Raw genomic sequence first — 13,389 nt, 5'->3', positions numbered from 1 at the left:
CCTTTAAAATAAAATAAACTAATTTAAAAATATTTTTCAGGTAGAAAACCATTTCTCTGAAGAGGAATCCCTCGCTCTATTCGCGTCGTGTCTAGACGTCGACGTGTCTCATTTGCCCAGACAAGCGAAGAGATTGCACGAGATATGCAAAGGCAGCCCCTTCCATATAGCGCTGATCGGTGCTGAGTTGGCTGAGAACAAGGAGAAACTGATCCATGGGACTCGACACTGGAATTATTATTTGAGCAAACTGGAGAAGAAGGATTTGTTTTTGTGAGTAGTAAAATATATTTTATATATTGGCTAGAATTAGGCATTTCATAACGGACTGAGAGTCTGTGATAGACTAGTATACCTTGTTTGAGAAATGCTCTGGATTTGTCAGTATGCACGTATGGTAAATAAATGTAGAGCTGAGAAAGTGGTGGCTTTGGACAGTAACAGGTTTCATGGGTCCAGACCCTAAACCGTCAAAGTATGAGGTGTGTATTTTTAATACTTTCAATTGGCAAAATTTTGCCACGTTTAGAGAAACGGCATTACATTTATACGCAGATTTTAGGATATCTAGCGAAGGGTTGTCATGATATCTATAATATATATATATATATATATAGGTATGTATATAGGTATATATAGGTAGAAAATAGGTAATAAATACATATGCACAATTGAAGATCTAGAGTCTAAACCCTTCATAACTGCTTCCATAGTCACAAAACTCCATAATACCGTACCATACTAATAAGAACATGGGCTGACAAAATGTCTCGTAAGACTTTGTAAGAGTATTTATATGAAAGTTTTCTTTTTAATATATATTTTGAATTGATTAAAAAAAATATTTTGTTAACAGTTTAACTCGGCACAATGACAACCCAATGAAAACAATAGAAGTATGCATCAACTCGTTAAAACCGGACATCCTGCCACTATTCAAGATGCTGTGCGTACTACCAGACAATGTGAAAGTCTCAGCCAGAGTTTTAAGCAAATTATGGGACAAAGATGTCCCAAATGTGGAAATCATAATGAAACAACTACGAACAAAATCACTCATAACACAAATATATGACCAAGAAAAACAAAGTTATTTATATGAAATACACGATATAATTATGAATTATTTAAGATCTTGTCCCAATGAAGGAGAAATGAAGAAGTTGCATTCAGATTTTTTGAAAAGTTACAATTATAATGATGTTAATGACGTCCCAGTGCAATTTGTCGATGATGATTATATAGCGTTTTATATTGGTTATCATTTGGTGAGGACGAAGAATTTGAACAATAAATGGAGTTTGTTCAACAGACTGTATTTGGATCTCAAGTTTTTGGGCAACAAAGTTAGGCTCACTGGGCCCGCTGACGTTATATACGATTTACAGAAATATGAAAACCATATAGCTAATGATGTAAGTATTTTAGACTTTAAACTATCGTGAGTATTATCCGTATTAATTCATTATGAAACATGTAACTCACGTGATATAACGTCGTCGTCCAAACTTTAGATGCCGCGTTCCAAGAACCAGCTCATGACTAAGGATTCTAAAATAGTTAAGCTTACTCTGACGTTGTATGACATGATTTTTAGCCATGTTTCATAATAAATTGATGGGAGTATTTATAATATGTTTTAAAATATACATAAACTTAATTTAAATATTCTCAAAAACTGCTTATTAATAGGATTCATAATTCAAATGCATATTGCTCAAGGAAACTTTTAAGTTTAGTAAATGATTTGAAGCCCATTCGAGTTTCTTCGGAAAAAAAAAATCTGTTTTTTTTTCGAGATTAGTTGAAAAGTGAAGATAATTTTAAAATTGTGATTCGATCAGTATGCACTTCTAATAAAAATTTTTCAACAATCCAAATAAGGGACCGGATTCAACACCAATGGTATTTTTTCAACAAAATAGTAATAGTAATCATGCTTTTCAGGAACTAGACAAGACCCTAATATTCAGCATCAGAGAGTTCCTCAGTAGGTGTGGCATAGATCTGCACAGGTACCCTTGCACCGACCTGGTGCAGAGCATCCTGCAGAACGAGTCCAAAGGGATCCTCTATACCAAAGCGTGGCAAGATGCTAAGGAGAGGAGCACCAAGAATGAACTGTATTTTGAATTTTTGTAAGTATTTTTGCACATTAAACAACAGGACAAGTGCGAGTTTAACTTGCGTGAAGAGAGTTCCGTTGGTTTATTTAATTTTTTTTTTAAATTATTATTCTACAAAATAGGTACAAATTAAGCCTAACCATAGCAACACAAACCACAGTTGGATTTATTGTGCACTGGTTATTATTATATATTAAATAACAAACAAAAAGAGGAAAGAAAATATATAAAACAATCTTTAGCGGGTAGTAAAATAAACAACATAGTTATTGTGTGAGTATATCGCTGCTGCGACGCTATACAGGCTGTCCCAAAAAGTATATGTTTAATTTCCGCCTATGCACGTTGGTTTGGAGATTTATATTATACCGGATGTCCCGTTAGCAATCGTCGTCATCAACCCATATTTGGCTCACTGCAGAGCTTGAGTCTCCTCTCAGAATGAGAGGGGTTAGGCCAATAGTCCACCACGCTGGCCCAACGCGGATTGGCAGACTTCACACGCGCTGAGAATGAAGATAATTCTCTGGTATGCAGGTTTCCTCACGATGTTTTCCTTCACCGATTGAGACACGTGATATTTAATTTCTTAAAATGCACACAACTAAAAAGTTGGAGGTGCATACCCCGAACCGGATTCGAACCCACACCCTCCGGAATCGGAGGCAGAGGTCATAGCCACTGGGCTATCACTGCTCTTCTAATAAAGAGCGAAAAAATAATAAAAAAGATAAAGAATATTGAATTTTTTTCTGAATTAAATCAGTTTGTTAATGCTGTAGCTGCTGTCATTAATATTTTAAAGTTCTGATTTTTGTTAAATATTGCATTGCTTCGAAACATCACTAATATTGTTTTGAAGTTCTATATTAGAACAGGTATCGAAATTTTGCTGGACAATTAACAATACGATCTCCTTAATCCTGTGTCAGAGTCCAGGACTCTTCTTGGAGTTTGTCTCCTAAGATTTTCCTCTCTATATTACAGACATGAACAGAATGTGGAAGAGGTCAAGCACTCCACCATTGATGTCAAAGAAACTATCACAGCAGTGTGTTTCCTCGGTGACTATGTGCTCATCGGGACTTTAACTGGCGTTATCATGGTGAGATTATTTGACTTCTATAGTTTTGTAGGTACTTGTCCATTATTAAATTAATTATCTGTTATTTTATATTTGGATCTTACCAAATTTGGTCCTGTTGGATATAACCATCATAAAGTTAATGAGATGCAATGGCTCACGTTTTGAATCCTACACCAAGACAAACAATTAACCTGCAGATCTAAGCGTAAGCATTGACTAAATGTATTTTTCAGTTCTTCCACATAGCGACAAACAAGTTGAGGAAACAGATCCAAAGCACGGACTCCGCTATCACTTGGCTCGGAGTGTGTCCCGCCAACCCGCCGTTCGTGGCGTCACTGTCCGCGGACGGGTTCATCAAACTGTGGTACATCGATGACGTGGAGCAGGACGTGGTCGATGACGTCATTGAGGAAGGTACGTGTAACAGTAGTAGTAGAGATGTTTGTGCTATCAATTACCTCGGAGTGTGTCCCGCCAACCCGCCGTTCGTGGCGTCACTGTCCGCGGACGGGTTCATCAAACTGTGGTACATCGATGACGTGGAGCAGGACGTGGTCGATGACGTCATTGAGGAAGGTACGTGTAACAGTAGTAGTAGAGATGTTTGTGCTATCAATTACCTCGGAGTGTGTCCCGCCAACCCGCCGTTCGTGGCGTCACTGTCCGCGGACGGGTTCATCAAACTGTGGTACATCGATGACGTGGAGCAGGACGTGGTCGATGACGTCATTGAGGAAGGTACGTGGAGCAGTAGTAGTAGAGCTGTTTGTGCTTTTACGTGACTCGGATTGTGTCCACCAACCCAATGTTCGTGGCGTCACTGTCAGCGGAAGGGTTCATTAAACTGTGGTACATTGATGACGTGTAGTAAATGGACTTTTAACCGGTTTTCATTAATAGATAGTAATTTTTGGATTTTTTTATTTGTTAAGGTGTTTTTATAAATTCGTAGAAATATAATAATTAATGCTGGAAGTGTTGAAAAAAGTCTAGTTACCTTTCTATCATAATGTCTTCGAGATATAACAACATAATGCATGGTGGAATAAATCTTTTATAGATCTACAGAAAAAATCTGCAATGGCATATATATATTTTAAGGAAAACGGTTGCGTACTAATATTTCAAGGACGAATTTCCGGGCATCTGGTAGTATACTCTAAACAAACAAACATATAAATGTACTGAGGTGCTGGGTATAAATAATTCACACAAAAATACAAAAAATTGATTTACAGAAACAGAAGAATCATACAACAATAACTACCCGAGCAGTGTGACCATACGACCTAACCTGGGACCATTCATAAGTTGCCGATGGGCTAATAACGAGGAAACTCTTATAACAAACACATTCAAAATGATCATCTTATACGATACATCAGGCAAAGTCTTACATCTTTTAGACAATTTGTACAGAGATAAGGAGATACTGAGATGCATTCCGTGCAATAATGATAATAGAGTCATAGTATCGACTACAAATGGTCATCATACTTTGGAACTGGTCGATTTGAAGACCAAAGAACGGCAGGTGTTCAAAGAGAATGAGACAATCTTGGATTTGGCTACAATACCTGGTAAGTTTACTTGATTTTTTTCGTTCCACTTTGAACATTTAGTATTATTTAAATAACATTGATCTCCTATTAAAAAGTAGTTGCACAATAAGCAACCAAAAAACGTCCCCACTCTATGAGTGCCAAACACAACTTCTTGGCACTCGATTCAAATAGTCGCATTTGCAAATTCAACCTTATACTCAATTCTTAAGGTTGAATTTGCTCTGAATTTGGGATTTTATTGAATATTGGACTATATTTAAAGGCCTTTAGATATAATTTTCTTTACCAATAATCATAAAACTGTCAAAGCAAAATTGGCCAGTTTGTAGTCAAGCGCAAGTCTATTATGAATAAAAAAAAAACCAAACATAACACTTTAGAACGCGATATCTTGTGGGGAAAGGAATCTTGGGGTTATATGAGGCTTTGGACATTTTTTTTAAATACAGCCTTTCCTTGTCCAACTCTGCATTTTATTTCTTCCTGATGGTCTAAGTCAGATGTGAAATATCGGCCCAAGTATTTAAATTCATTAACAGCTGGGTCCACGAAGATATATTTTGGGATGTGGAACCTCATTTTTATGTAGATCAGATATTTTAAAATTTATATTTCACAATAAATTTCATTTTCTTCAGTTACCCATCCATAAAATTTCACAGCAACAGTTGTTACAGCAATACTGTGGTGACCAGTGACATGGTCAAAAATACGCAAAAAGAATATAACTTGATCACCTTAGGGTTTTTTTTAACTATTCAAATTAGTTATAGCTAATAAGGTGGCGTATTTACCATTTCCGTTTTATCTATTAATTACACAACACCCTGTATCTATAGTAATATTATAAAGCGGAAGAGTTTGTTTGTTTGTTTGTTTGTTTGATTGAACGCGCTAATCTCCGGATCTACTGGTCCGATTTGAAAAATACTTTCAGTGATAGATAGCCCATTTATTGAGGAAGGCTATAGGCTATATTTTATTTAAAAAAAAATTAGGGATCCTTCCTAAAACTCCAATAATGTAACCCAAGGTGTACATGGCGCCTTCCCAACAGTCTGCTAATTCCCTCAAGCATTGTCTATCTATACTATAATAAAAGAGTAGAAATCGAGTGTCTGTACTTTGACCAAATTTAACTAAAATCAAGTTAGGGCGATTAGAAATGAGCAATAGAATACAAAAATATATTTTTTTATTTTTTTGCCTGTCTGTCTGTCTGTCCTTCTGTCTGTATGTTCGTGCTATTCTCTGGTTCTGCTGAACGGATTTTGACGCGGATTTCACAAATAGATTAAGCAAAGTTCAGGGCAACATAATAGGCTTTGTTTCATTAAAATCGGACAGATAGAAAAAAGTTATCTTGAAAAAACCGGATTGCTCAAATTGATTCGCAGGCGTTATTTGGAGAAACGAGATTTCCACTAAAACTGTGTAATATCGACATTAAGGCACATATTCTATACTCAACTGACTAATTTGTTTGTTTATTTGGTTGAACGCGCGAAACTAATCTCAGGAACTACTTAAAAGTTCAGGTTCAAACTGATTAATCCTTTTTGTGTTTAAATAGTCACATTGTCTACTTTTTTATCGTATAATGTTATGCAAGATTTATTACTATAAAAAGAGCACGAATTTGGCGCAATAGCTATTAAATACTTATCTATATATTTATTATAAAACTGTAACAGGTCAAATTACACAACTTTTTGATTAATTTAAAAAAAAAATATCATAGGGCATTATACAATCGATACTGAATTCAAAAACATTTTTTTTCGATTATTTGTCTGTCTGTCCCTATTTTTTGTTGACCGGGCATCACACTAAATCTATTGAATGAATTCAAATGAAACTTAGCACGGTTTGAGAACATAATACGGGGCAGGTTATAGAATACTTTTTATAGCGAAAATAAAATCAGAAGAGGGTGAAACAGGGGTTGAAAGTTTGTACGTAAACTTTATTATAGACCGGCATTTGGCCGGGAGTTTGTGATAGGGTCTTTGACCGTGACTACGGCTGGGTATTTTACCCAAACAAAAAAAAGCGCGGCCTTCGGTCGGGGGGTTGTAATATGGCCTCTGATCGTGGCTACGGCTGGGCATTTTTCTGATGCACAAAAAACGGAACGCGTGGCCTTCGGCCGCGCACCGTTTTGTAGCCCGGCCTTCGGCCGGGAGTTTGTGATACTGCCTTCGACCGTAACTACGGCTGGGCATTTTACCCAAACAAAAAACGGAACGCGTGGCCTTCGGCCGGGAGTGTATGATACAGCCTTCGACCTTGACTACGGCGTGGTATTTTACCCAAGCAAAAGAAAAGCGCGGCCTTCGGCCGGGGTTTGTAATATGGCCTCTGATCATGGCTACGGCTGGGCATTTTTCCGATGCACAAAAAACGGAACGCGTGGCCTTCGGCCGCGCACCGTATTGTAGCCCGGCCATCAGCCGGGAGTTTGTGATACAGCCTTCGACCGTAACTACGGCTGGGCATTTTACCCAAACACAAAAAACGGAACGCGTGGCCTTCGGCCGGGAGTGTATGATACAGCCTTCGACCTTGACTACGGCTGGGTATTTTACCCAAGCAAAAAAAAGCGCGGCCTTCGGCCGGGGTTTGTAATATGGCCTCTGATCATGGCTACGGCTGGGCATTTTTCCGATGCACAAAAAACGGAACGCGTGGCCTTCGGCCGCGCACCGTATTGTAGCCCGGCCTTCAGCCGGGAGTTTGTGATACAGCCTTCGACCGTAACTACGGCTGGCATTTTACCCAAGCACGAAAAACGGAACGCGTAGCCTTCGGCCGCGCACTGTATTGTGGCCCGGTCTTCGGCCGGGAGTTTATGATACAGCCTTCGACCGTGACAACGGCTGGGTATTTTATCCAAACAAAAAAAAGCGCGGCCTTCGGCCGGGGATTTGTAATATGGCCTCTGATCGTGGCTACGGCTGGGCATTTTTCCGATGCACAGAAAACGGAACGCGCGGCCTTCGGCCGCTCACCGTATTGTAGCCCGGCCTTCGGCTGGGAGTTTGTGATAGAGAATTTTTATATATAAAACATACGAAAATATAAATAGAAGGGTGACGGCGTCGAAAATGTACATCGATTTTCACGCGGACGAAGTCGCGGGCACCTGCTAGTACATGATAAAATCTGCTATCTTAGTATCCATAATGCCGACTCTACTGTTACTGACAGGGCCCCATGTGACATGCATGCTAAGATTTTGTATTAGTTTGTAAGTTTCGTCAAAAGTTTAAAGAAATAGGTATACTAACAGTAGCCTGTCAATATATATATAACAGTATAGTATATGTAAGACAAAATATTAATTTGTACAAACGAAAAGGAGATCTAAACCCACGTCTTACTAGACACGGGCATAAGTTAGTTATTTCTGCACATCGTCTCCAAAGAGTAAAAAAATCTTTTGTAGGTTTGGGTGTACTCTTCTATAATAAGATCCCCAAGACTGTGATGGACCTGCCAATGCATAGCTTTAAGCAATGTGTTAAAAAACATTTACTTAGTCGAGGGTACTACAACATTGATGAGTTCCTTAATGATAAAGATGCTTGGAGGCCGTTGGATCAGCTTCCACCTTCACACAGGAAGTAAAACTATAAGAAATGTAAACAGTAATTGTTATCAATTGTAAATTATAATACTGTATGACTTTTTCAAAAGAGCAACTGTTGAGTTTCTTGCCGGTATCTTCTCAGCAGGACCTGCCTTCCGAACCGGTGGTAGAATCTTTACAAATAGTCAACTGACGTGTCAAAAGTGCTTGTAAACTGAGCCTACTTGAAATAAATGATTTTTTGATTTTGATTTTGATTTTGATGCTAAGTAAATAAATAAATACTTTGGGGCTAAATAGGTATGTGTGTATGTATAGTGTAAGTATAATTCTATAGTTTCTGAAAACTTCAGTTATCCACTTGGTTTCAGATAGCAACAGGATCCTAGGCCTCAAACAGAGGGAGGTCACAGAATACGAGTTCCAAATGTCGCGTAGATTCCATCAACACAGCAACAGTTGTCAAAGCAAGACTGTGGTGACCAGTGACATGGTCAAAGAGAATGTGTCCTTTATATCGATGGCCGTCAATAAGTCTGGCACGCTGCTTTTTGTTTCCACGGACGACAGTCGCGTTATATGTGTCGATTTGAAGACCAATTCGTATGTTTTCGAATTGGAAAACAAGAGAGGGTAAGTGTGTTTAAATAATTTTTATCCCCATTTCTTTAGAAAAATTACTTTGGATGACGCAGAAAATCAATCCTTCTCAATATATATCTATACTAATATTAAAAAGAGTTAAAGCTTGTGGTGTCGTAGGGGTTAATCTCAGGATCTACTAAATTGATTTTAAAAATTCTTTTACCACTAGAAAGCCACGATATTTGTGGGTCATTGAGACATATATCTTAGCATTCCATGAATTCACCGTGCGTGCGTGTCGAATTTAAACTGTACGTTTGAGAATTCGACACTGTGCGCGTGAATGATACCCTGGGGGCGCCCCTGCAACGTCTATGCATTCCACTGTCAAACCACTAAATGTTCATGCTGTTTTCCAGGAACGTAGTGTCAATGGCAGTGAGCGTAGTGTGGGACGACTTCGAGCCCGGCGCGGACGTGCTGCTCACCGGCACCGGCTGCGTGGAGAACACTGCCAAGGTGTGGTACTTGGATGCTGCCTACATCTCGCACAACACACAGAAAAATGGGTACGCTGTGTTATATTCTTTAACCTCGGACGCAAACTTTTTTTTTTTGTTCTGTTTATCTCATGCAATCAGTCGGCAGACTATCGGACGCAAACTTGATGTATTATAAGTTTACGTTAACACATACTTTTGGGAGGCTTCAGCTGTGGCTAGTTACCACCATACCGACAAAGACGTCCCGCTAAGCAATTTAGCGTTCCGATACGATGTCGTGTAGGAACCGAAAGGAGTGTGGATTTCATCCTACTCCTAACAAGTAAGCCCGCTCCCAACTTAGATTGCATCATCACTTACCATCAGGTGAGATTGTAGTCAACGCCTAACTTGTAGAGAATAAAAAAACTAGTAAGTGTTTATGTATTTTTGTTACGGGTACTCAACTGAACACTCAGATACTATAAAACATCACATGAACAGTGTATCGAACCCACTGCGTTAGATGCAAAAGGATCAGTATCCACTGCATCAATAGGCTGTTTAGACTAGTTTTTAAATAGAAAGCTGATTTTGGGTTGGAGTATTACGAAAATCACACAAGCCAATCTGAATATACACCGTGTTAGTTTCACCGTCTGTAACCTTCCCCGACGTTTATTAGTCTAATACTAGAAATCCCTTAACAACATTAAAAATGACCTCAAGTTAATTCTCACGCTAGCGAAAAACAAGAATTTCATTTATGAAAAAAAATTAAACATCCTGATTATTAATTCTCTTTCATAAGTGTGAATAATTTAGTTTGACCTAGTTTAGTCTATAGTGACTACTACTAGCCGCATAACGGCATCGCGGCAAATGGGTAGGTGTTTGGAAATACGGGATGTTTTAAAATAATCAATTTTTGAAATGTTGTTACAACCATAACTCATTGAATTGCACTTTGTTTTTTTATAATACATTGAATACACATTTTTTTTTCATTATGATAAAACTGAAAGGCATTATTGATACAAAAATAGTCATTGTATTTAAATGGAGTATTATGCACTTAAATATGATATGAATATTTAATCGCTATCAAACAATATTATATTAACTTTACAGCAAAGTCCGCTTAACAACAAAGTTCGACGCCAGCTTCATCAACATTCTGTCGCCGCACACTCCCAACGCGCCGCCGCCGCCCAACGCACACAGCACTAACAGCACTCCGAAGAGGCACCAGTCGTTCGTCAGCTCGTCAACCAACGAGGTCGTCAAACGCACCGTCGCAACCACCATGAGTCTGGACAGACATGCACTAAAACCTTTGAACTTGAAGGGCATATGCAATGGGAACAACGAAGGAGTCACTCAGCCTTTGTTGGCGGTTGTCGATGATAAAAACAATATACAGGTAATTTTTTATCTGTTTATAATACTTATAAAACAATAACTGACTGACTGACATCAACAACGGCTATAGTAAGGTCGCTAACAGCACTCCAAAGAGGCACCAGTCGTTTGTCACCTCGTCAACCAACAAGGTTGTCAAATGCACCGTCGCAACCACCACTTGAAGGGCATATGCAATGGAAACAATGAAAGAGTCACTCAGTCTTTGTTGGCGGTTGTCGATGATAAAAATAATATACAGGTAATTTTATCTTTTAAAAATATAAAACAACAACTGACTGACTGATATCAACAACGCCTATAGTAAGATCGTTAACAGCACTCTGAAGAGGCACCAGTCGTTTGTCACCTCGTCAACCAACGAGTTTGTCAAATGCACCGTTGCAACCACCACTTGAAGGGCATATGCAATGGGAACAACAAATGAGTCACTCAGTCCTTGTTGGCGGTTGTCGATGATTAAAACAATATACAGGTAATATAATATATTTATAAAAATAGCACCTTTGTACCCCAAAAACTTGCAGTCCCAAGGTGCTAGAATGGTGAACCCACAAAGGAAAGCGCAGGATTGGTCAACCAGCTCGACTGACAACATCAAACGTATCGCAGAAACCAGCTGGTTGTGGGTGGCTCAGGACCGTTGTGTTTGAAAGTCCTTCCAATAGGCTTATGTCCAGCACTGGACGTCAATAATCAGTCAATAAGTTATAGAAATCTACAGGTAGGTTAAGTTAGTTAAAGTTTTATTAGGCCGAACTGGAAATATCGGTCCCTCGTGCGTCCCATCGCAACGAAAGAGTGAGCTATATTTCTGGTTCGGTGCTGACGTCATTTTGTTTTCACGAGGTCGTGGCGCGCATTTTAGGTCTACTGGACAAGACAGAGCTGGATTAAAAAATGTCGACCAACTCTCGGACTAATAGCCGAATAAAATCAATTGATCCAACAGTCAGCACACAATATAAATTACAATTGTTTCCATTTCAGATAATGCGCGGAGGGAAATTAGTATCGGAGATATCAACACACTCAGACGAGCAAATAACAGCCGTCAAAATATCGCCATGCAACCAATACGTCATATTCGGCCTACACTCGGGCATAGTGAGGAGATACACCATCCGCACCAAAGCGACCAAAGACATCATGGACGTGTACAGCGCAGTGCAGTACATGAGCTTTGTGAGCCCCAACCTGTTGATAGTCGCGGGCAGAAGCAGGTGTTTGATGGCGTATAGGGCGACGCATAGTGGTGACTGGAAACCGGAGATGCTGCAGCGGGGCAACACTAATCTGGGGTCACAAGAAATTTTGAATGACATAAAAGGTAAGTTTTTCTTTTTTCAATAAAAAATTTCAGCCCAGAGTTCCAGCTTAGTGAGGTGACACACCATCCGCACCAAAGCGACCAAAGATATCATGGACGTGTACAGCATCACCAAAGATATCATGGCTATCCCGGGCAACACAACCACAAACTACACAGCGTCTTCGCCGGCGAAGACGAGGTCCCCGATATCTAACGTCACCCGGACGTAGGTTTTCTAACTCGCGATCTTGGGGGCGTCCGGACTGATTCACTCAGGTCATGGTTACCCCCTCTCGAATTTCCCTCTAAGCCGAAGTCCGAGTCTCATAGGAGACGCTCTTAGAGTCGTTCCGTCCTCTATCTTTATTTCAGCCTTCGGGTCTCATCAGGTGATGCTTCTGCGCTCGCCCAAACCCCCCGGTGACGCCGTAGTGGTCCCACATGGAGACATCGGCACTTACTCAACACGAAAAAAAAATTAAGGCCCCCGACAGACAACAAACAGATACTGTAAGGGTTCCCCGAGCCACTTTGTTTTGCCTATACACTAGGCCCTTACCAAAACCGAAAGCTTGAACGGACACTAACAGAGCTAAATTCTAATACCAGATCTAAGAAGAACAATTGTTTTCAGGAATATCAAGCAAGTCAAACCATTCAGACAGGATATCCAGCTCGGGAAGCGATTCCAGCATCACTTCTAGGGACCGCCATTTTTCGAATGGAGAAAAAAAAGTGATTTGCAACGCTAGCTCATTGGTCAACTGTTACTGGATACAAGACGTTGGCCTGATAACCATAGAGTCGAACGCGTCTATAAAGCTATGGGATGAGAATTTGAAATTGTCAAGCGTTCTTAACTATAGTCAAGTAGATGTCTGCATTTCCTGTTCTGATTTCAAAAAAAATATCCTCGTTATATGTGACATGGCAAATTTATCTTTTCAGGTAATAGCTTTTTTTATTATTAATTTATTTATTATGCATGCCCGTTATGATTCGATTTAATCAGTTTAGTTTAGGAATGTATAATTTCTAAATCCTGAGCCTCAATAGCTCAACAGTGAGAGTGGTCGAAATCATCACTGAGGTAACTTTAATCGATCACACTAAGTAAATTAATTTTCCCGTTTTTGACACATTTCATTGATGCTCCACTCCTTTTGGTCGTAGCGTGATGTTATAAATAGGCTCTGGTAATCACAAATAACGTAG

General features: G+C 39.4%; 1 protein-coding gene across 1 annotated transcript in view; it reads left to right on the top strand.

The window, feature by feature from the left end:
- Positions 1 to 13,389, top strand: part of LOC112045448 (apoptotic protease-activating factor 1) — a 38,949-nt gene that overhangs the window by 16,781 nt on the left and 8,779 nt on the right. Inside the window, exons 6-16 of the mRNA XM_052884942.1 lie at positions 41 to 273; positions 857 to 1,415; positions 1,948 to 2,138; positions 3,114 to 3,231; positions 3,447 to 3,954; positions 4,455 to 4,796; positions 8,745 to 9,006; positions 9,378 to 9,527; positions 10,572 to 10,863; positions 11,853 to 12,192; positions 12,809 to 13,122. Coding sequence (XP_052740902.1) covers positions 41 to 273; positions 857 to 1,415; positions 1,948 to 2,138; positions 3,114 to 3,231; positions 3,447 to 3,954; positions 4,455 to 4,796; positions 8,745 to 9,006; positions 9,378 to 9,527; positions 10,572 to 10,863; positions 11,853 to 12,192; positions 12,809 to 13,122 — 3,309 coding nt within the window. The remainder of the gene's footprint in view (positions 1 to 40; positions 274 to 856; positions 1,416 to 1,947; positions 2,139 to 3,113; positions 3,232 to 3,446; positions 3,955 to 4,454; positions 4,797 to 8,744; positions 9,007 to 9,377; positions 9,528 to 10,571; positions 10,864 to 11,852; positions 12,193 to 12,808; positions 13,123 to 13,389) is intronic.

The sequence above is a fragment of the Bicyclus anynana genome, chromosome 13, assembly GCF_947172395.1.
Source record: "Bicyclus anynana chromosome 13, ilBicAnyn1.1, whole genome shotgun sequence".
Taxonomy (NCBI): domain Eukaryota; kingdom Metazoa; phylum Arthropoda; class Insecta; order Lepidoptera; family Nymphalidae; genus Bicyclus; species Bicyclus anynana.
The sequence above is the reverse complement of the archived record's forward strand: the minus strand, read 5'-3'. Positions and strand labels throughout refer to the sequence as shown.